Source organism: Erythranthe guttata, chromosome 3, assembly GCF_056151865.1.
Source record: "Erythranthe guttata isolate IM_541 chromosome 3, IM_541, whole genome shotgun sequence".
NCBI classification, from domain to species: Eukaryota; Viridiplantae; Streptophyta; class Magnoliopsida; order Lamiales; family Phrymaceae; genus Erythranthe; species Erythranthe guttata.
This window is the reverse complement of record NC_142535.1, coordinates 15071658-15095811: the sequence shown is the minus strand read 5'-3', so window position 1 is coordinate 15095811 and position 24154 is coordinate 15071658. Positions and strand designations below refer to the sequence as shown.

General features: G+C 38.9%; 4 protein-coding genes and 1 long non-coding RNA gene across 7 annotated transcripts; 3 read left to right on the top strand and 2 right to left on the bottom strand.

The window, feature by feature from the left end:
- Window positions 1-773: 773 nt before the first annotated feature.
- Window positions 774-7545, bottom strand: LOC148771895 (uncharacterized). The gene is made up of 4 exons (XR_016030344.1): window positions 7290-7545; window positions 1299-1381; window positions 1133-1217; window positions 774-1034 (listed from the first exon to the last, which is right to left on the bottom strand). It is a non-coding gene; the product is annotated as an uncharacterized LOC148771895 (long non-coding RNA).
- A 674-nt stretch (window positions 7546-8219) lies between these two features.
- Window positions 8220-9245, top strand: LOC105966624 (uncharacterized). The gene has a single exon (XM_012991221.2). It carries the CDS (start codon window positions 8270-8272, stop codon window positions 9038-9040), a length of 771 nt encoding a protein of 256 aa, XP_012846675.2. The 5' UTR covers window positions 8220-8269; the 3' UTR covers window positions 9041-9245.
- A 32-nt stretch (window positions 9246-9277) lies between these two features.
- On the bottom strand, window positions 9278-14256 carry LOC105965867 (uncharacterized). Of its 3 annotated transcripts, none has more exons than XM_012990416.2 (6): window positions 13608-14256; window positions 11050-12572; window positions 10882-10960; window positions 10064-10476; window positions 9765-9863; window positions 9278-9627 (listed from the first exon to the last, which is right to left on the bottom strand). In XM_012990416.2, exons 2-6 carry the CDS (start codon window positions 12505-12507, stop codon window positions 9466-9468), a joined length of 2211 nt encoding a protein of 736 aa, XP_012845870.2. In that variant the 5' UTR covers window positions 12508-12572; window positions 13608-14256; the 3' UTR covers window positions 9278-9465. The 3 variants fall into 3 exon arrangements, with proteins under 3 accessions (XP_012845870.2, XP_088671747.1, XP_088671748.1); XM_088815621.1 differs by having other exon boundaries at window positions 11050-12562; window positions 13608-14023; XM_088815622.1 differs by having other exon boundaries at window positions 13538-13681.
- LOC105965857 (outer envelope pore 24B-like protein) lies at window positions 14191-16336 on the top strand. The gene is made up of 3 exons (XM_012990407.2): window positions 14191-14491; window positions 14768-15127; window positions 16054-16336. The coding sequence occupies exons 1-3, from the start codon at window positions 14291-14293 to the stop codon at window positions 16132-16134; spliced, it is 642 nt and encodes a 213-aa protein (XP_012845861.1). The 5' UTR covers window positions 14191-14290; the 3' UTR covers window positions 16135-16336.
- Window positions 16337-17195: 859 nt separating this feature from the next.
- On the top strand, window positions 17196-20997 carry LOC105965850 (DNA ligase-like protein). Its single transcript, XM_012990400.2, has 11 exons — window positions 17196-17933; window positions 18055-18109; window positions 18222-18321; window positions 18426-18654; window positions 18888-18941; window positions 19038-19180; window positions 19427-20000; window positions 20100-20214; window positions 20296-20345; window positions 20426-20566; window positions 20654-20997. The coding sequence occupies exons 1-11, from the start codon at window positions 17364-17366 to the stop codon at window positions 20900-20902; spliced, it is 2280 nt and encodes a 759-aa protein (XP_012845854.2). The 5' UTR covers window positions 17196-17363; the 3' UTR covers window positions 20903-20997.
- Window positions 20998-24154: the final 3157 nt, after the last annotated feature.

The following is a 24154-nucleotide window of genomic DNA, read 5'->3' as shown; positions in this document are numbered from 1 at the left end:
GAGTCTATTGTGGAGGAGACTAAAGCTAGTTTCCGAGGTAGTGATGAGTGTGCTGCTATGATTGAGGAGCATGCGTTGGCTGTGGTTTATAAGCCATTAGTGCGTGCTTGTCGCAAATATCTGCGCGATGCGGGTGGGATCAGCGAGGAAGTGATTCGTGGGATGGAAGCTGGCATATCCGATGAAGAGGAGGAAGAGGTAGATGTCAATGGGACGGGCACAGAGCTCGTGAATGACATGGTTGCGGGTGACTCTACTGCGGGTACGTCTTCCGCTCGCGGTAGGGGAGCTTAGACTTATCTGTTAGGATAGCTAACTTTTTTATTGCTATTATTTTTTTTATGGATTTCGTATTTTATTTTTATCGCTGATGTAGTTGGGTATGTCCACTGCTATTTTATTTTAATTTCTTCCTCGTTTGACTTTGAAGTATAAGATTTCGATTTATTTATTTTGACATTGTCAAGAATTAATGCGTTGCTTTTATGTGTTTACATTAGCATTATACGCGATGTACTTGAGGAGGGGATCAGTCTCCCAAGGTTTTTGTTAGGGGTCGTGCCCTTTGTTTTTGACCACTTGGGTCTATAATATTTTTGTCCGTGGCCACGTTTTAAAAGTAGCACCTCGTGAAACAGTTAAAGGGACTTAGCTAATCCAGCTGGCCAGGCTATACGGATTATCCAAATCACTCTAAGTGTTTGTAGGGTGGTATTGATTTGAACTCATGGTAAGAGGTTATTTGTATAGACGTAAAGGCGTAGATAGTAAAGCGAAAAATATATATTCAACGATAGCATAGGAGAATTGTTACATGCCTATGTGAGGCGAATGTAAGTAAATGACTAATGCGATGGGCCTACGTGAGGCAAAGGTAAATAACTACTGGTGGAGCGAAAAAGAAAAAAAAATTGACTTGATAAAAATTGATCTAAGTGATTGTACTACACTTGTTCTTCTTCTTCCACGTCTTGCTTGTACTCGTTCGTTTTGCTGCGTTGATGGTAAAATGAATTCCTTTGGCGTTTCTATGCCTGTCAAATATAATTGAGAAAAAAGAATTTTGTCTAAGCATTTGTATTGAAGACTTAGTAATTGAAGCTGAGGGGATGCGTATTGCGCTTTCACGTACCCTACTACGGATTTGATTTTTCTTTCTCGCACTCCAAGACATGAAATGAAGTCGTGAGTTGTCGCGAGTTGCTATGCGATCGTGCCTGCTAGTGGGATTATTTTGTCACGTTAGTAATCGTAAATGAGATTATCTGTGTGTTGAGTTCTAGTAGAAGTATAGTTACCCTTGACGATGTGGTATGGAGTGTCGTCGAGCAAGCAGCGCATTGATTGCTTAATATACATCCTCACGTAGTAGGTTCTCGACCTGTAAGGAGACGATGGGATGTGATTATGAATTTCTGATGTAAGTAGCAATTACTAGCCCCCCAGTTTAGGAGGGACATTAACGCACCTTGTTATGTGGTGCGGAATTACCAACCATGTCTAAGCAGCTTTACAAGACGAGTGACGTGGAAGGTTGTGGAGCCTGCATGGGTGAAAATTTGTAAGTAATTTTTCTTTAGTAGAGGTATGGGTGATGATCTCAAATGATCAGAAGTAAGGTAGATGTATACCTTAGGCGTAGAACCGTTTGAGGTTCCCTATATTCCATGTTCTGGGTATAGGGTGTCCGTCAATGTTCTCGAGGCGATATGCTCCAGTGTTGACCACCTTTGTGATTTTATACGGTCCTTCCCACTTTGGGTCGAGCTTTCCGATGGGGTGGGAGGCTTCAGCTTTTCGGAGGACTAAATCTCCGACTTGAAAGGAGCGAGGGCGGACCTTTGAGTTATATGCCTTGGCCATGCGTGATTTATACATCTGTTGTCGGATGTATGCGATCTCACGTAACTCATCTATGAGGTCTAGGCTTCCCCGCATAGCCTCTTCATTAGCTGTTGGGTCATAGTTGGTGACTCGCAAAGATGGTTCTCCGATTTCGACGGGTGCGATAGCCTCCGTGCCAAAAGCTAGATTGAAAGGCGACTCTCCGGTTGCTGCGCGTGGGGTTGTGCGATAGGCCCATAGGGCGTTAGGCAATTCTTCCACCCATTTTCCTTTGGCACTTCCCAGCCTTGTCTTAAGGTGTTGGAGGATAGTGCGATTTGTAACCTCCGTCTGGCCGTTAGCTTGTGGATTTGCTACTGATGTGAAGAACTGCTTGATGTTCAAGCCGAGGCACCAATTTTTTACCTTGTCCCCGCAAAATTGAGTTCCATTATCCGAGATGATGGAACGCGGGATTCCGAAGCGGCACACGATGTTCTTCCATAGAAATTGGATGACTTCTTCTTCTCGGATGCGTGCCAAGGGTTCAGCCTCCACCCATTTGGTGAAGTAGTCCACTGCTACAATGAGGTATTTGCGTCCTCCTGTGGCGGGCGGGAATGGTCCAACCAAATCCATCCCCCATTGGGCGAAAGGGATGGGGCTGTCAATTGGTTGCATTAACGCTGCTGGCATGTGAGTGATATTGGCATGCTCTTGGCAGGGCTTACACCTCCGGACTAACCTTTTCGCATCTTCATGCATCGTTGGCCAATAGTAGCCCTGCCTCAGTAGTTTGAGAGCTAAGGTTCTCCCGCTCAAGTGATTGCCGCAGATGCCTTCGTGTACTTCTCTAAGTACATAATCCGCCGTGGTTGGGTCGAGGCACTTAAGGTAGGGGAATGAGAACCCTCGTTTGTACAACTCTTCTCCCACTATGACGAATCGTGCGGCTCTCGTTTTTAACTTTCGTGCTTCGGCGGGATCCGTTGGAAGTTCTCCTTTTTTGAGATACTTCAGGATTGGAGTGAACCAGCATGGTTCATCCTCCTCGGTGTATTGTACTTCAGTGGGTGAAGTTATCTCCGGCTGAGGTGATGTGAGGAGCGTCACCTTCCGACTTCCGATGCTAGCCATGGAGCTTCCTAGTCTAGCTAACTTGTCAGCGTGGATATTGTTGGAGCGGGGTACTTGTATTATCTCGTAGCTCTCGAATTTGGATAGGAGAGTGTGTGCGAGAGCTAAATATTTCGCCATGGTGTCTTCTTTGGCCTCGTAAACTCCGAGTACTTGGTTAACGACGAGTTGAGAGTCGCTTTGGATTAGGAGCTTGCGCGCTCCAGCTGCTAGGGCGAGGCGGATTCCCGCTATCAAGGCCTCGTACTCAGCGACGTTGTTTGAGGCTGTGAATTCGAATCGTTGAGCATATTCGAACTCATCTCCATCAGGGTTCGTTAGGACGATACCCGCTCCCCCTCCTGTGGCAGTGGACGATCCATCGACGCTGACGGACCAAGTTGGAAGAGAGGTACTTTCTTCTACGGAGGTCATTTCAACTAGAAAATCTGCCAATACTTGCGCTTTGATAGCCGGGCGGGGTTTGAATTCGACCCCGTATTCGCTTAGCTCTATCGCCCATTTTGCTAATCGCCCGGATGTCTCAGGACTTCTTAGTATTTGCTTCAGAGGATAATTGGTGAGAACCACCACTTGATGCGACTGGAAGTAAGGTCGAAGCTTCCGAGCTGCGTTGATGAGGGCGAGAGCGAGTTTCTCCATGTTGGTGTAGCGTTGTTCGGCTCCTTGGAGGGCGCGACTTATGTAGTATATGGGTTGGTGGCCTTTTCCTCCATCTCGGATGAGGACTGCGCTGATGGCATTAGCTGAGGTAGATAAGTACAGTAGGAGGGTGTCTCCTGGGTGAGGTTTTGTGAGTAGGGGTGGGGATGCTAGGTATGACTTTAGCTCTGTGAATGCCTTTTGACATGCCTCATCCCACTCAAATTTCTTTCCTCCCCTTAAGATTTTGAAGAAGGGTAGGGCCTTGTCCGCTGATCGAGAAATGAATCTATTCAAAGATGCCAAACAACCGTTAAGCTGTTGGACTTTTTTGATGGATGTTGGTGGAGGCATGGAGGTAATTGCTTCGATTTTTGCGGGATTAGCTTCGATTCCTCGCTGTGAAATCATGTATCCCAAAAATTTACCACCTCGAACTCCGAACGAGCATTTGAGGGGGTTGAGTTTCATTTTGTATTTTCGCAAGGTAGCGAAGCACTGATCCAGATCGGTTAAGTGATCTGAGGTTTTGACACTTTTGACGAGCATGTCGTCGATGTACACCTCCATATTTTTACCGATCTGATCTGCGAACATTGTGTTCACTAGACGTTGGTATGTGGCTCCTGCGTTTTTTAATCCAAAGGGCATGACTTGATAGCAGTAGATGCCTTGGTCAGTGATGAAACTAGCCCTCTCTTGATCCTCTGGCGCGAGTAAGATCTGGTTATATCCTTGGTATGCATCGAGGAAGCTGAGGAGCTCACACCCCGAGGTCGAATCGATGAGTTGATCGATTCTGGGTAGAGGAAATGGGTCCTTGGGACAAGCTTTGTTGAGGTCAGTGAAATCCACGCATAACCTCCACTTTCCCCCAGGTTTGGGAACGAGTACCACGTTCGACAACCATTCAGGATACTGAACTGGTCGTATATGACCCGCGTCTAGAAGTTTAGCCACTTCTGCCTTGATATGCTTGTTGCGTTCGGGTCCAAACGTTCGTTTCCTCTGTTTGACTGGCTTCATCCTCTTGTCGACGTTAAGCCGATGTAGGGCTACCTGAGGGGGAATGCCCGACAAATCTTGGGCTTTCCATGCGAACACATCTCCATTGTGTCGCAGGAAGTTGATTAGCTGCTGCTCCGTCTCAGGATCTAAATCAGATCCGATGCGCAGGAGTTTGGAATCATCTCCAGGTGTGAGCTCTATGAACTTAAGCTCTTCGACAGCCGCTAGCTTGATGCTATCGTCTGGTACACTGATGAGGATTTCTTTATTGTCCTCAATGATTGCATTGACCCACTTCCGTTTGTCGGATTTTTGGGTATCGTCTCCCTTTCCGGGCGGTTTAGGCTTCTTTGAGGGTTCTCGTAGGGCCCTTGCATAGCATTCTCGAGCGAGACGTCTATCTCCAAGCACTTCTCCCATTCCATAGGGAGTAGGGAACTTCCACTTCTGATGGTAGGAGGAAGGTACTGACTTGAATGTGTGGATGGCTGGCCTCCCTAGAATGATGTTGTAGGGTGATGGCCTGTCGACGACGAGGAACTTGATTAGTTTCGTGATTCGACAGGGGTCTTCCCCTAAAGAGACAGGCAGCTCCACTTCTCCCATGGATAAGATGCCTTCTCCTGTGAATCCTTTCAGGGGTGTGGAGACGGGACTAAATCGGGCATTATCTATACCCAGCTGCTTAAAAGCGTGAAGGTACATGATGTCAGCCGAACTTCCGCCGTCCACTAATATCTTCTTGACCAAGAAGTTGGCCACCGTTGTTGTTACGACCAATGCATCGACATGGTCTTCATCTGGACCTTCGAGGTCGGAGGAGTTGAAGACTATGCTGTGATCAGGTCTTCGTATTTGATATATGCGTTCGGATGGAGAAGCGCGTTCTTGATTCATGCGCGCTGATCGAGCGAGTGTGCGTCTTGCATTCTGTGAATCGCCTCCCGCTGGTCCTCCGGAGATGAAGGAGATGATTCCCCGGGTAGGCTGGTTATCATTGTTATCTATGTCACGTCGGTGACCCCCATCTTCTCGTCTTTGTTGTTGATCTCGATTGCTATCTCGGCGTGGAGGATCATCACGGCGTTTATTTCGCGGCTTATCGACGTATTCGCCTAAATGGCCTTGTTTGATCAGCCTCTCAATCGCCATTTTAAGTTGTGCGCATTCCTCCGTAGTATGCCCTTTGTCTTTATGGAATCGACAATAGCGATCCGATTTTTCTCGCTTTGCATTAGGCTGCATAGGACGTGGAGGCTCCGCTAAACCTCTCTGTTCTATCACGTGAAGGATTTCAGTGAGGCGAGCGTTTAACGGAGTGAACCTATTGTAGGAAGAGGAGGGTTGGCTTGGAGGTGGAAGTGGTGGACGTCGGTCATCACGCCTCCTATTGTCCTGACGGTCATCTTCCCTTTTCCTTTTAGGGGGAGCGTGGGTGGAAGCTTCCTCTATCCTGACGTACTTTTCGGCTCGGTTTAACAACTCCTCTAGGTTGCCTGGTGGTCTTCCGGCAATAGATTCCTTGAATCTACCCGGTTTCAAGTTCTGTTGCATAATCCCTGAGAGCATGTCTTGCCCCACACTGGGGACTTCATGGACGGCTTCTACGAAGCGTTTGATGTAGTTGCGGAGTGTTTCGTTGTCTCTCTGCACTACAGAGAAAAGATGAGCTGGGGTCTTGGCGTATTGTTTGTTGATGGCGAATTGGTTGGTGAATCGGGTCGACAACCGAGCGAAGGTGTCAATGGACCCTATGGGTAGGGAGTTGAACCAATTCATTGCCCTCTTGGAGAGAGTGGTGCGGAACATCTTGCACATCGCCGCATCCGTCGGGCCGTATAAATCCGCCATGGCACTGAATTTCTCAATATGTTCCTGTGGGTCGGTGGTCCCTTCAAATTGAGGTAACCCCGAGATCTTTACTCCTTGAGGTAATACCTCGTTGAGGATCTCTATGGTGAAGGGACTGCGTCTTGCTGGGAGAGGCATCCTCTCACCCATTTGATTATTTGGTTGGGAGAAAAGGTTTTGGCGAGACACTCGGCTGTTTACCTCGCCTTCTCCCTCATTAAAGAGAGGGATTCTTGGTGGCGATGCATTCCCCCGTAGGGGTGAGCGCCGACGTTGTTGTCTAGGCTGTGCTCCTCTGTGATTAGTAGATAGCTGCACTCGGGACCGTGGGTCCGACGTAGAGGAAGAGACGCTTATTTGATTCTGGATCGGCGGTGGGGCCACTGGTGGTGCTATAGGTGGAGCTTGTGCTGGTATCGCATTGGGAGCGTTTGCTCCCATCGTGGCGATATATTGAGTTACGGCCTCCGTGGCGGCGCGAGTAGAAGCTTCCGCTATCATACGTTGGAGTGCGTCCTCGGTTATCTGAACCGTTCGAGGAGCAGGGAGTGGTGGATCGGCGAGTGGTGGGTCCCGAGGGGGGATCACCTGAACCTCGCGAGGTGGATCTGCAGTACGTGGGGGAGCTGGCTCCGCGGCACGTGGAGGAAGTTGCTCCGCGGCGCGTGGAGGAGGTGGGATGCCAGATCCTCCACGGGCGGGGAGGTTATTAGCTGTGTCGTTTTCTCTCCGAGCTGATGCCTCAGGAGGATCTTGTTGGCTACGTGATCTGGTTTGCATCGTTCCCACAGACGGCGCCAAAATGATGATGCTAGAGTATAGCTCACCTAGGATGATGTAGAAAACAAGCAGGGAGAGCAAAGCTGATCAATAGCTATTCAACTCGATGATCCTGAGGTCCCTACAAAATGAGCACACGTGAACTAAGCCGGGGGTTGATCCGGCGGAAACCCCTCCGACGCTCAAGTCAGATGTACGGATCGTAGAGAAAAGTAGAGAGAATAAACTTGTGGTCGATTATCAATAAAAATGAGAACGTACCTTAATCAATGAATAAAACATCTATTTATATGTTGTTAAATGGATTGGGCTTCCTTTGTTGGGTCCAAGCCTTACTTTGAAGAAGCTTGGGCTTTCGTGTAATGGGCCCACTCGTATATGACTGGGCTATCATGTAGTGGGCCTAATTAGTAGATAAATTTGAGGGCCCGTTGGGCCAGCCCATTTAGGTATATCACACACACACACAATAATGATGTAAATAAAAGTTGACCCCTTCAACTAAAAACAACTGTGTGCAGCTAATGAAGTATATATATATATATATATATATATATATATATATATATATATATATATATATATGAAGTTAATAATAAGACTTTTTCTTACAAAAAATGACATCAAAAGAATTAACACTGTAGCTTTCAGGTATAAACCTCATTTCAATTTCATCACTAAGATTTGGCAGTTTCAACTACCCTTCTTTTATTACATACTGCCGGCCTCTCCATTTTTTTTTTCTTTTCTCTAAACGTGTGATATATGTGTGTATATTTGTGTGTGTGTGTGTCAATGTGTGAGAGAGAGAGTGAACTCTCTCTCTCTCTCTCTCTCTCTCTCTCTCTCTCTCTCTCTCTCTCTCTCTCTCTCTCTCTCTCTCTCTCTCTCTCTCTCTCTCTCTCTCTCTCTCTCTCTCTCTCTCTCTCTCACTCTATATATATAGAGAAGCAAGAACATGCTTAGTATCGATCATATGATAAAAGCTCTGAGCCTTTCCTCAATCTTGTCTGAGAAATAATTAGTAATGTCCAAAGCCAAAAATCCTAAACTTAGGCTCTCGTTTCTCGATTCTTTCCAAATATGTCGCCCGAAGAATCCTTCTTCGATGATTCAAACCGCAAATTATTTGCCTAAAAACACCACTAAATATAGCATTTTATCCCATCACAAATCCAAATCATTCGACATCTCCTTCCCGAGTTTCCCTTCCCCTCCACCATCCACACCGTCAAATAATACGACAGCCCGATTTTGCAGTACTCAAGATCCATCAAAACCATGCACAATACTCCAAAATAAGGAAAAAAACACATGCAACTTGCCTAATAATATAATTCCCCCAAGTGATCCACAAAGTTCAAGAACTGCAAAGAAAAATGACAAGAACAAGACGAAAACAATTATTTCTTCCGAGGAAACTATTTATGAAGAGGAGCTACTTATCAACGGAGGCGAGAAATTACCGGTACTTAAGCAGAAGAACGTCAGAGAGAGGAGATTTAAGCGGTACGGTTCGAAAGAATGGAAAGAAAGTGTGGGTTGTTGTTGTTCTTCTTCTTCTTCTTCGTCGGGGGAGGGGTATAATGGTCATAGTTTTGTTGTGGTGAAGAGGTCTGCGGACCCGTACGAGGATTTCAAGAATTCGATGTGTGAAATGATACTCGAGAAACAGATTTTTGAGCCTGCGGAACTGGAGCAGCTCTTGATGAGTTTCCTTTCGCTCAACTCGAGAATGCACCACAAAGTCATCATCGAGGCTTTCACCGAGATTCTCAAGGAAATTTTCTGTGGGTGAAACCAAAACCGAGTCTCGAAAGTGAAGAGTGCATCAAATACACGGAGTGCCTTCGATTAATTTATTTTCTTTTGTTATTTGATTTTTTTTATTTAATTCAGTGTTGTGTCTGTAAGTGTATGATATGAGGTTTGAGCTGCTAATAAAACTATTCGTTGTAATATACTTTTTTTTTGTTGTAATAATACATGTTCTTTAAAAACAATTGACCTTCATCTGAACATAAAAATACCATGGTTGCAAGTTTTAATCCCATAGTAAATAATAATGAAGATTAACAAGAAAAATAAGTATTCAATTTGTTGTGTCCTGTGAGAAATATAAGGAACAATACAATGAGACTTACATTACAAGAAACTCTCAGGGGAAAGAGGTTTAACGAGTTTATGACGAGCTAGATACAGCAGATAAAGTTGAATGATTTCTCACTGTTGTTCAGCATCAGACAGTACTGGAGAAGAAATCGAGTCATTTTCGAAAAATTTGACGTGACAGAGCTTTTCACCAGCTTCGTCGGCAAACATAATCTTCCTCCCCTCTCTGGGGACAGTATCGTTTGAAATAGCAGTTTTGTTTGGAGTCAATTCCTGATAGTTAACAGATAAAGAAGATTAAATCGGATGTGATTTCAGAGGTCAAGAAATGCTATAACTTGCTTAACTGTTCTTTGTCAGTAATTTGTTCTCAATATTTTTAGATATGTAGTATGGAAGAGGGAACTCACCATTATTTTACAGAAACGGTTGCAGTCCCTTGCCATTATCGACAGCCATTTTTTTGCTGTGCCCTCGACTTTTGTGGCATTACTGATGGCCATTTTTACCTGTCGAGAAAAAGAAACATATCTAAGCTAGGGAGTACTCTATCTATCCTCGTGCAAATGCGGTTTATACATATTGAGAGATCTAACACGTTCGTGTCAAGAAGCCCAAGAACAAATACGGTAGAGTGTTAACTTTGGGTTTATTTGCAGTACAAACCTATTTTAATTTCAAGAACCAAAAAAAAAGGCAGGATAAGTACCTCATCAGCATCATTCTTCAACGAAACACTGCGATACGCTTCAAAGAGCAATTTTTGTTCGACAATGTCCTTCATCGACTTCAACTCGCTCATCAGCTTCATTGAAAGAGACTCCATGTCGTGCATCTGCCGCTGTGAGAATGCAATAGCACTTTCGGAGCAACCTTCAACGGAGGTACACCCAGTACTGAGGTTAGGCAAGGTGCGCGAGAACCTAGAACTTTCGAAATTGCCTTTTGCAACCTGTGATTTCTTTATGGTACTTCTCGGACTTCTAACGAATTTCCGCTGGCTAATCTGCCCAGATCGTCTACTATTGACAGCTGTTTCATCATGCTGTTTATCTGATCCCAGAGGCGAAGAATTCTTTTCGGTTTGTTTGTCCAAGTGCTTCTTCTTGCATTCTGAACCAGCTGCAAATATTGAACATGATGTCAACAGAGAAATGTGGAGATAATAATTTTAAAAAATGAAAACAAACAGCATATAAATAAGACAGGACATTACAATAACCTTATTGGAGAGCCTTTATAAGTCATTTACCCATACTATACCCACAAGGCACAACAAAATGCTAATTCAGCAAATATTTTTCAGGCGCAAGATGGTAAGAGCAAGATTTTAAGTTCACCTTTGTTTCAAACAAGTCTATCAAACACGATCATTTACATATATCAAGAACATGAAAGACCTTTCCACAAGCAAACTAGCTTCATCTTAAGAGTGTTGCGGGGTGCCAGATTAGGCTTTTCAATCCCGTTAGTGAATGAAAAATGCATATCTAAAATCATCAGACAAATTCATGCAACTTGACTTACTATTTTGATCGGCGTAATTCACAATTTCAACAGAATTCATCACCAAGCATAGTCGCTCTTCAGAAGATGGAGAGATGGCCTGCAAATGACGAAATGCGTTAAACTTAAAATGGTTTCAGCAAACATATATATACAAAATTAAAATACTGTGCAGAAAACTGCAGCTACCTTTCTTGTTGAATGGAGCCTTTCGGGAGTTTGATGTGGCTCCGATGTTGAGATTTCATCAGCACTATCACAAGTTTGGTTCTTTGACAAGTACTCGCTTTCTGCATCGGCGATGGGAGATGCTGAAATCTGCATCTTCTCAGTTTTCAACAACTCATTCTCGAAATTCAAAACATTCCTATCCGCGGGATCAAAGGAACATGTCGGAGGTTGCTCCACATCTGTATCTTCCATGGGGACCAAGTTCTCATTGGTCGTCAATGAAATAACCGAATCCGGGTTTGAGTGATAGTTCTTTGTAGGACTACTCAGATAGCCATCTAACTCATTTGGAAACTCTGCCTCGGCTTTATTCTGAAGTAGGGCAGTGTTAGATTCCTGATCAAGTTCCTTGCAGCCATCAATACAGTCAATATCCATATCAGGAACTTGGATGATTGAACTACTTCTTTGCTCCGATGTATCTTCCATAATGAAAGAACTTCTGGAAGGACTACACATATCTGAATTGGGATCTTCAGACAGAGACCTCATGTAAGAATCTGCATCTGTAGTCTCTTCTTGCTCCTCGGTGGCTGAAGGAGGCAACTCTGCAAACTCTTCAAAAACCAATTCTACGGATTCTAATTTTACACACATTTCCACCCAAGGTACAATCATGGAAATAGGCTCGATATCCTCCAAATGATCGTATTGTATCTCATCAGTAACACAATTTTGATGTTCGTCTGCACACAGTAGTGTTTCTCTATATTCATCTTGAACCATCTCCTGGAATTCATTTGATGCTAGCCCACCAAGATTTAGTCCCTCGTAGTTGGATGAGGGATCACCGCAAGAGGTTTTAATTTGACTTCCTAATTGCTCAGTATCTGGAACCTCAACTTTGACACAAATAGGTTCAGAGACCAAATTCTCTTGGGATTTAACAGCAAAGTCAATGGCTGGTGAGGAAGCAACACTCAGATTCATGCGTTTTTTTTTGGCCTTGGATGCCTTTGAACGCTTCGGTTTCAAATTGATTATGAGCACATCAAGATCTGACTCATCTTCCACTGGCTCAAAATCTGCACTGTCCTTTTTAGAGCACTCGTCGCTAAGAATGTGTTTTCTTTTCTTTGTTAAGAACCTGTTTCTGAGCTGTTTCAATGTGATTTCATCGTCCGACCCACTGTCCCCATTATCATCAGCACAGGGAACAAATTCATCAATTTTAGGCTTTACATCCTGTAGTGTTCTATCAGCCCATGGATTCTCACGTTTCACCTGTTCGTGGTCGATGGCCAAGCTTGAAGGAGGCCTTTGTGGTGTTTTGGCATCTTCGTGCTTATATATATCCTTTAAACTCTTGGTTCTAATAACTGGCCTGCCATTGGAATTTATATTTTGAACTTTCATCACCACACCACCTCTAATAGTCTGGATATAATGTGAAGCCCCACAGACCCTTAGTTCCATTCTTGCAGGACAGAGAAGCAAGTGGTTCCCCTAGCTGTCACCGTACAAACAGCAGCTGCAAAAATCTGATAGATCGACAAAACGGGCGAATTCAGCTAATCACCAATTTGAAAGAATGTGCTACCAAACCAAGCTATAAAGCAAGACATAAGTTAATTCTGTTTTGAATGAGGAAACGATATAAATATTGAAGGAGACAAATCAACTCTTATCTCCAAACCATTGGAGCAGGCAAAGCAACTTTTATCTCCAAGAAAAGACTCAAACATATAAGCGAAATATTAGAGATGTGAGAGGACTGTTACAATAACATGTGACAATTCAACTTCAGACGATTTATACCATTTGAGTAGAAGAAAACCCACACAACAAATTGATCAACACAATCAAGAAGGAGAGGCCCACAAACTTAATTCAGATAACCCAACGAGCATTCGAGCACCAAATTCCAGAGAAAACACCGCAAAAAATAACATAGACCAATCAAGAAGGAGAGGCCCACAAACTTAATTCAGATAACCTAACGAGCATTCGAGCACCAAATTCCAGAGAAAACACCGCAAAAAATAACATAGACTAGCACGAAACTCTTGAAATTACAATTTTTTTCAATTTCCAAATTACCAAATAACCGATAATCAGTCAATTTGAAATGGATACGCAATTTGTATGACAAGAAAGAAGAAAAAAAATCCGTTACTATCGAAAACTCTATTTTCAATAACAATTAATTGGACCATAAACCCAGAATAAAAAAGGGGAAACAACAACTCGACGGGTTATTTCTTCAGATCTAAAGCAGGCCAAATGTGTTAAGGTCAAATCCGTTGTTAAAATGTCTCCCAAATTAAACAAAAACAGATCCAAACATCAGAATGGAGAAAATCGCAGCAGCTTTACTCACGAAATAGCAAACAGATCCATAAAATTCCCAATCGAATTAAGCACTGCAATTCAGATGCGTAAAACGTAGCGGGAAAATGTTAACCCTAACATTTCGCAACCAAAATAAATAAATAAATAGACAGACCTAATAAATCTGAAATGAGACGCAGAAAAAAATGCTAATCATCAGATCTCGGCGTGTCGGAAAAGCTCACCTTGCTCTGGGGCAGCGGAAATCACCGAGAAAATTGAAAAATCTGAAGGGGCGGAGGAATGGAAGGAAGGGTTCAGCCGAGTTGTTTTATACATTCTATACTGTATAAGATGTAAAATCTCGCGGGAAATGGTTTTGGCGGGAAATGGGTTTTTTTCCTTTTTGGGTCGTCAAATGAATATGAAATAACCCCAATTTGTTCCCTATGGGCCCAAGCCAATGATATCCGAACTTTAAGGCCCAATTGGGTCCAATTTCGAAATGATTTATGCAGGCGCAAAATAAAATTTGCAGGCACTTTTTTCAAATAAAAACCACAATTCTCTTAAACTTCCTCAAGCTTTTGGAGTTTCTTTGTTAAATCCCGACCGAGATGACAACAGATCGGAAGTAATTTTATTTTATAATTGTTTCGTTACGTAAATTATGAATGTGCAATATATAAATAAGTAAAAGGGCAAGGAAATAAATTAAAAAAAAAGGGAAGAGAAATAATACAATGCAGCCGGCACTAGCGGAGTTGCTGTGTGCCGGATCAGTAACAAAATGGAATTTCGGTAAATCCAAAGACGTTTGCACCTCGTGCATATATAATAGTACCATCCCCTCTTATCAGTAAAAAAAAAAAACCTACACCAAAAAAAAAAAAAGAGGAAAAATTCACTCTCACCAAACCACCGAAAAATGATGAAGGCGTCGTTCAAAGCTAGATACGAGCCAGACAAAGCGGCGGCCGGCGCCACCGTCGCTTTCAACGCCGGAGATTTCAAGCTCCGCGCCTCCATGACCGATGCCACCGTCGTCAACGGCCCCTGTTTGAACGGCTTAGCTTTAGCAGTCGAGAAACCCGGCTTCTTCATCATCGATTACAACGTCCCCAAAAAAGTGAGTCCTAATTACTTCAAAAAATTATTGAGTTTTAAAACTTAAAAAATTTATTCCGTATTAATTATTTTAGGCATAAAGTTATCATTTTTCGGTTCTGAAATTCATAAGTTGACTGAAAAATTAAAACTCCAGATACACGGATTTGAAATGTAATCGTCGTCTCGGAATTCTGTGATGTGTTTTGTATTGTATTATGTGTGCTCGTCTAGTGTATATTGAATTAGTGTAGTTTGTATATTCTGTTTGTTTGATTATTATGTTTTTAAATTGCAGGATTTTAGGTTTCAGTTCATGAATTCGATTAGGGTTGCAGAGAAACCGTTGAATTTAACTTACATCCACAGCAAAGGGGATTCACGGACGATATTAGATGGGAATTTGGTGATTGATTCGGCGAATAAGGTTTCTGCAAATCATGTGTTCGGCACCGGGAATACAAAGTTTAAATATACTTATTTACACGGTGGATTGGTAACTTTTGAGCCCAGCTATGATTTGGGGAAAAATGCATGGGATTTTGCTGTTTCACGCAAGGCTTATGGGGATGATATGTTCAGGGCCACCTATCAGACATCTAGCAAGAATTTGGGGCTTGAGTGGTCACGGAATTCGAAGGTCAATGGGTCGTTTAAGGTAAATACAATTATTTTGACCCCTTATTTTATCTTTTAATTGTATTGGATTATGAAATTTCTCGAAGCATTAACCATTAAATCTGTCAAATGAGGGCCTCTTAGTTCTTCGTAATCGTTTGTCTACGAGGATTTAGTGGCTGACCTACCCTAAGAAAAGAAATTACAGTAGATTATGTTTAGTGATTATAACTGTAAATGCTTGTCGAGGATCTTTCAGAATTTGTCGAGAATCCGTGGCTGAGTGCACTCTTATTGGAGAAATGATTATATTAGTTACTATTTTTAGTTATCGTAACTCTCGAGACGTGTTGAAAACATGGTAAACTTTGACTTGGAGTGAATTTAATCACGATGACACAATTCATTTTTGTGATGTTTTAAAACTTGTAGCTCTCATACTACTGCATAATCGAAAGCAAGGCAGGAGTTGGTTACCGCTTTGACTTGCAGAATTGATAAGCTATACCATGAACTTATATAAGTGAAGCCAATACAGATTCGTTTATTAATCACATTATTTGCTGCCTTTTATATACATATTTGGAATTTCTTCATCTGTTAGTAGCAACTCGTGTATAAAATTGACAATAACGTGTTTTGTGTTCCTATGATTCGCCCACTATGTGTTCTCATCAAGACGTTATAATTAAATTATAACATTGCTATTATCGAATGTTGTCCTAGTATCTACCGATGTAGTTAAATGCATCTGTTGTTTGTTACTAGTGATGGATCAAATATGTAAATACTGTGGCTGAGTGCACTCTTAGATAGTCGAGAAGTTTGTGTGTTTTGCTGTAAATTGTTAGAAGTACTTCTCCACTGTCGCTTTCGTTTCAAAATTTAGTCACATCACTTTTTGAATATCTTAGTACTGCAAGCATGACGAGCTCTTAATTAATTTATACTTAATCGTCCGTGCAGATTTCAACATCCGTCAACTTGGCAGAGGAACGCAAAATTCCAAAATTATGTGCCGAGACTACCTGGGACTTCGAAATGTGATCTCTCTCCACTTCTTTTTTCAGCAATGCAAAGATTCAATCTGTATGAAGATGATACATTTTCTTTTCTTGCCTTTAATCATGGCTGTTTATACTGTTCCATTTCCCAATGAGCTAGCTGACATTTTGCAGCAACTTTTAGCTATTATTTGAATTTCAATTTATAATTTATGAAAATGCCATGAGAGAGTTTCACTTGTGCAGCAGTGTGCTATATGCTTATTCAGTCAACACGGATAGAGATTTGGATTCGTACATCTCGATGGTTATGAACCGACCCGGACCCAATTAGCTCTCGAAAGTCGAAAGAAGCCAATAGGTTTCAACTTTCAACTTCCCACCCTTACTTTTGGTTCTTCAAGAATGCCGATTCGTAATTTCTTGTAGCAATTGTCAAATGGGTTTTTGACGGGCTCGAGCCCAACTAGCACTTTGCGCAGAGACATGCTTCGTATCGGATTTTTACGGTTTACGACCTCGTAAGCTCCAAATATAAATTATCTGATTGCTAATTAGAATGTTCTAATCAAAACTTTAGAGAGTAAACGTCGGATCAAGCCCGTCACTTTCCATAATATGTATGACGGTGATTTTTGAAGTTGATGCCCTACTCCAGTCAATCAACTCCGTATGCGATATACACTACTTCGTGTCAACTCTCTAACTCGATAACTGTCAAACTACTCCCTACCTCGAGTGATTCGAAATCTATTTAATAGTGTCGTATATCCAAGATTAAATCTAGAATGTGTTGGAGTGATGAATCCTATGAACTTGTTGGAGTTGTCTTCAAAAAACTATATGAAAATAACAAAATTATATAGATACTCCATTAATATTTTTATTGCATATAATTTACAATTTACATATTAAGAGAAGATTTGGAGAAAATAAAAATAAACATCAAACGGCATCTATTATATCTTAAGGGACCTATTTGTAATTTCAAAGAACAACAATTTCAGGGGCAACAGAATGAATTACACTAATAATAAGGGGTTAAAATGCAACCAACCTAAAAAATTGTTCGTAAAAATGGATGAAAACTTTTCGCGGTTAAACATTGCGCTATTTCCTCAAAATTTGAACCATTTGCCGCCTAAAACCCTACCCCCAAAGTGTCTTTCAGACCGCAATTTGATAAACTCATTCCAGAATTCAGATCCACATCTAATATCGATCCAATAGTTTTCTCCTCGGATTCCGATCAGGCAGCGAAGATCCGCCGTTATGGATAGCGACGACGATTATCAGTCATTCTCACCACCGAAGGAGCTTTCGCCGGAAGTCCACAACCGGCGGTTCAAGCGTTTGAAGAAATCCGATTCGAAACCCTCGAAGGATCCGTTGCCCGAGTCAGTGGACGATCCCCTTTTGTTTCCCGAAGTTGATTTCGCGAAACTAGAAGCTTTGGAGAATGGTTCGAAAATCCCAGATCTGGACGACTCGAATTCATCTCAAGAGTTGATTTTATCTCCGGAATCACTTTCACAAGGCGCTGATGCTGAGAATGCAACGGAGAGTGTGGATGAAATGGATTTTTCGTTCGGAGAAGAGGTTAGGAAAACTAAGAGGGTTTTGGAGTTCGATGCTGATGTGGCTGATGGAGTTGGTGCAAACGGAATATCGATTGTGGACGAAAGCAAGGGTCTGGATCTGGAAACGGAGAATGTGAAGATAGGCGAAGACAATTCGGTTAAGGAAACAGAAGACAAGAAGAAGAAGAAGAAATTGAAGAGTGGCAATGGTGATGAATCGAAGACCAAACCGCGAGTTTCTAATAAAAGGAGAGAGGAGAAGGTATCATAATCTGTTGTTTTTCTTCTTTCGATTTGATATTCATAATTTATTTTTGTTTTAATACGGTTAGAGAAAGTAAAGTTCAATTGAATTTTGATCTGTTGATTTTTGCGATTTACAGGAAAGACAAGCTTACCTGAAGGAGCTTCATGCTGAATCTCAGAGACTATTAAGAGGTTTCTCCTTTTTACATTTTTAAATTTCCCGAGTTTGTTGATGTTTTTTTAAATCTGCGGCTTTCTTGATCGTTTCTGAAAGTGGTTTTTTGGTTGACATTTTGCTGATTAGAAACAAGAGACGCTTCTTTTAAACCAATACCCGTGGTGCAGAAACCTATATCATCAGTCCTGGCGAAGATCCGGAAGCGAAAGCTTGAAATCTCGAAAAAGTGGGTAAACTGGCTATCTTCTGTTGTGTCTGTGTTTACATCCATAAATGATTGATGATTTTGCAGAGGTATCGTGAGCTTATATTGATTTTGTTCGGTGGCAGAAATACGATGGCAAAGGAAAGGAGTTACAGTTATGAAGGAAGCAGTTTTTCAACAGACAGACTGATGAACCTTGATTACGCTAACGAAGAGCCGGAAGAAGACAATGTGGAAATAGTTTTGGAAAAGGAGATAGTTGCTCCTTCACTGGACGGAGTCGCTTCTCCCAATGTGGATGAACACTACGATTCTGATAAACAGACAGTTAACGAGAATGATCAAAATCAAGTGGTTTGTGTTCTGTATAATCTTGTTATGTTTCCTTCGTCTAGATTCTTATATTTCAAGATTGATCGTAGGGTGCTCTACTTGTTCTCTGGTTCGAGTTAGAAAAGTACTTTGATATTGCAGGGAATAATAAAATGAATTTTGGGAATTATCTGACTCTTAGGAGAAATATCTTCCACTTGGATTACATTATTGCTGAATAAGTAACCTTTTTTTTTCCTATCACTATGCTGCAGTCAGGAAATGAAGACCCTACACCTGCATTTCGAGCACCAGCAAATGATACTCAGGTTTCCTTCAAAATTATTTTGTTTGAATTAGCTTGTGATATCTGCTGGTGTTATGGTTTCGAAATGTTTAAAATGCTTATCAAGTTTTATATACAGGATCTTTTTGATGACTCAGAACCAAACGTCGCTACAGCTACACAGAACGATGACCAACTAAATAGTGATTCGGAAGAAGATTTTGCTCCATCTTTACCTTCTATGAACTTGAAGTTCGATTCAGCTCTTGTGGATGACGACAGGTTAGTGTGTTTGCGACTTCTCTTTACTTTTTGCATGTTCCGGAGTCCTGTGATTGGTAAAATAATTGTCTAATTTTCTCCACAATTGTCGCATCTAATTAGCTCTTATTGTCTCATGCTTGTTTTGTTACCCTTTTTATTTACCATCTTTTATCGATCAGCTCAATTACTATGATGCTCGTATTTACTTTCTAAGAACTGGCCTTTGTTTCTCAATGTTAAATAACCGAGGCGTTCAATTTCCAGTTCTTCAGATGAAGAGGAGGATAATGACAAAGAGAATGTTAACCCTCGTCCCGGTAGAATCACTGATGTTAACTTATCTCCAAATGGCGATCCTATGAAAAAATTCATCGACGAGGAAGCCGAAGAAGAAGATGACAGTGACAATGACCTAAGTCGTTTTCAAGAAAATGAAGAAACTGAAGATATTGACGATTTCGAAGAACTTAATGATATGATAGCAACTGGGTATGAAGAAAGACCCGATGATAAAGACAGGCGCAATGAACTTCATCAAAAGTGGCTTGAGCAACAAGATGCAGCTGGAACAGATAATCTTATGCAGAGACTAAAACGTGGTTTGGGAATTAGAGAATCATTTTTGCCAGATAAAGAACCTGAAACCGACGAGGAGGATGAAGAATTTGACGATGAAGCCAAAGAAGAAGAATCTCTGCCGCAGAATTCTGGTCGAGTAAATATTAAAAAGGCCAAGCAGATAATTCTACAGCTGTTTTCTGAAAAAGAAGATGCTTATTTATCGGATGATGACGATGACACACTTAGGAGGCATGCGCAGCGTCTACTCATCAGAAGAGTGAGATTCTTTATTTAAATTATTTAATATGGTGATATTGTTTTAATTTATTTATTTTTTATTTTTTTTTGTTGCTAAATGTTTATTAACTTTGAGCAGGAAGAACAGGCTACGATAGTGTCGCCAGCTGACGACGAAAATTCAAAGGAATTGTTTGGTCTTATCAAGAAGCTGAACATCGTCTCTGAAAATAAGAGAAAACCGAAAGCATTGTGTAAGATATTTTTCTCTTAGAGTGCAATTTACATACGTCCCTTTATTATTTCGTCACTCATCTGTTAGTTACGATTTGCAGCATTCTTCGACTCGGTGCTTAAAGTGGGAAACGGCGACACCTCTTCAAAGGTAAACTATACATACACACACACTCGAAATACAAACGAGTAATGTACATTAGTTTCTTATTATCGTTTTTGTCACTACAGTCATCTTTCCTCGGACGAGTATCGAACCATTCAATTCCATCATCTCACAAGCAAGTGAGATCAGTTCGATCGTTTATTTTTGGACGGGACGACAGTAATAGCCGAAGTTCCATTTCAATATCAGAGGATTCTTCAGATACAGTAAGTGTTCTTCGATTGCATTAGCGTACTATTCATTCTTCGACTAAAACTTTCATTCATAATATCATATTTTCTCTTAATACGCAGGTTTTAAGAGAAAATCACCCGACCAAGAACCCTACTACCGCTAAATACAGTAGCTCGCAATCCAAAATCAGAAGCCAAACGAGAAATGGTGCTAGCGAAAAAATATCGAAAACTTCGTTGCTCGAGATTCTGAAGCGATCTTCGTCACATTCGCAAGCCAAAAGTCAAGGCAATACGGTAGACCTTACGAAGAGCATGTTTGCGTCTAGAGCTCCAAAAAAGCAAGTGAAGATAGAAGGAAGAAGCTAAACTATATAAAGGCAACTTGTAATACTTTTTAATTCATCATAATATTGTTTATTTTGTATGAATATTAAATTAATTAACACAATATTATTTCAATATACAGTAGGCATCAACTTGTTAAGAATTTGAGAAACTATCAACAACAAGTGGTATGTGATGTGAGTCAGCGTGTCAGTATTGTACTCAAATTAAATACAAATTATATATATAGTCAAATTTCTATATAAATTAATAATTCGGAATTAACATAATTCTATTATTTAGCAAAATATTAAATTATCGAACTAATAATTCAATAAATTTTTAGCACCGAAATAAATTATTATTTATGCGAATTATTAATTTATTGAGTTTATACTGTTGTAGAACCTCGACAAATTAATAAAATCACTTGAATAATAATTTCTTTCAGTCATAACTCGGGGTTTTGTAGAACCTACACCTAATATAGTTTTACACAATTAATCTACACATAATAACACACACACACACCCAAGTGTATGTGTGCTTAGTGTGTAGTTATCTACGTAGATCTACGGTTTAAAATCACATAATACATTTTACTAGGTGTAACATCTCATAAGCGAACTCGGGAATAACGTGCTAAATTATTAACTCGATAAATTAATATTCTGCTGAATTAATAGAATTTTCCTCGTTCCAACTGTATTAATTTATAAAGTTCTAATTGTATTTTTATATATAGATAATACTCTTCCATTATTTGCCTACAATCAATTTGGAATTTATGTCACTACCAATGCCTACCAAGGAAAAAGTCACAAGTCCACTATTAACAAAGTCTCACACTTGAATTTGATTTGATTTAATTTTTTTAATACACACCTTAAAACATATAGGTAGAGTAAGTACTAAATTATTGCTTGGTGTATCTAGTTGATACTATTTTAACATCCTACATACTTTAAACAAAACCTAAATATCCAATTATAAATAGTTGGTTGCAAAATAATATTTTATTGGTGAAAATTACACCGCTTATATACACATTCCATGTATTAATCTATATATAATATAAAAAGAGAATCTATGCCCTCAATGATTGACATGTGGCAAATGATGATGTCATTTGTCAAAATTGCTTAGTTGGAGTTCAATTGATTAGGTGGATTCTGCAATTGATTAGGTGGCATTTTTATTTATGGATGTTTTTAAGTTTTTTCCTATTTTACATTTACACAATCATTTAATAATTACCACATGTATATATATTATTTCCAAAGATAATATTTTACAAATTCGAAAAAAAAAAAAAATCCTATTTATATTTTCAGTATTTCAAAATATATTTATTCAAATAAATTCATGAAACTCAATTGTTTTACGAATATTCAAATAATTTTCATAAATTTTTTTTTTTAAATACTAAAATATTAAAATAAAGGAATATGTTTTTTTTTTAATTTTCAATATTTTAGAATATTCGAATATCCATTCCATTAAAAATAATAATAAAAAATATTTTAGTTTTTAATTGAAGTATTTAATAAATATATTTTTAAATTTTCAGTATTTCAAAATACATTTATTGAAAAAATTCATGATACTCAATTTTTTAAGAATATTCAAATAATTTTCAGAAAAAAATATTTTTTTAATATTCAAATATCAAAATAAAGGAATACGTTTGTATCTTTTTTTTTTTTTTTAATTTTCGATATTTTGGAATATTCGAATATCCATTCAATAATAAAAATTATTGACAAAAATGTTTTATTTTTATATTGTACTGTTTAATAAATATATAATATTTTTGTTAATAATAATTTAAAAATTGCGTATATTTTCCGCCTATATTTTTAAGAAAAACCATAACACTCAATTTTTAATGTTTGAATATTCAATTTTTTTATATTATATATATATATATATATATATATATATATATATATATATATATATATATATATATATATATATATATATATATATATATAGTATTAATTCCTTGAAATATTTTATATTTATAGAATTAGATATTTAATTTTTTTTATTTAAATTATATCCGTGTCAATATATTATTAAGATTTATATTTTTTATTGAAAAAAACGTGTGTAATAAAATATTTATAAATTTATATTTTTTTTATTAAAAAAAACATGAGTTTAGATTTTTTCAAATAATTCAGAATCTCCATAATATATTTTTAATTAGGATGGTAAATATTGGAATGGTAAGAATATATACTAAAAGATGTGTTTTATAGTATAATAATATTCACTTCTTTACATGTATGATATATATTCCTAGAATATATATCTGCAATATTTCTTCTCTATAAAAAATATATCATCCTTTTATTGCATTTAATGTTTTTGATATTATTATCATATTTAATTGATTCTTTTTTTTTTTCCTAGACAAGTATATAAACCCACCACATATTGACTTTACTTCACCATCATTTTATTTTTATTATGCATTAGTTCTTTCGTCATTTTGTATTGAGGTTTTGTTTTTCATTATTGACATCTTTTGTTATTTTCATATAATGATTTTAATTATTTTGTGTACAATTCAGCTATTTAATCGTAATTTTTAAATGTTAATAAATAGTAAATTTATATTATTAATGATTAATTGTTATTCAAAAATATTTAAACTCATAAGAAATATCATTTATGGCATAAAATCATAAATCATATTCGTCTATCCTGCCTTATAAATGATAACTTTATTTTATTTTTTCATTAGTAATATATATTTGTTATTAGGGAAATTCGAAAAAATCGTTTAGACCGATAATTAATACTAAGTTTCCTAATATTTGTTTGATTTTTACCTTTTTACATTATTTTCCACCAATATAAATATGGGGTAAAAATATGGATATCCATCACTTCAAATTATGTAGCACAGGATACAAGTTTGATCTTTTTTTTTTTTTTTTTTTTTTTTTTTTGTATCTTTCATGTCCATTATTATACAATTAAATTTAAGATATGTTTTTTAATTAATTATGCACACCTAATAATTATTTTTGCATACATATCATTCTAACAATTATTGGCTTTGTTTATGTTTTGCAGATATGAGTGCCGATAATTGTAAAGACAAGTACTTTCGGACGATCAATTGAATGGTATAGGCCATTCTATCACTTCATGATTTCGGTTGGACTTTTATTAATTTATTATGCATATTTCGTACTTTTGTAATCATATATTATAAATTTTGGTTACGTTGTACATGATTATAACAATCATTGTCTTTTATACAGATGTTTGTGTATT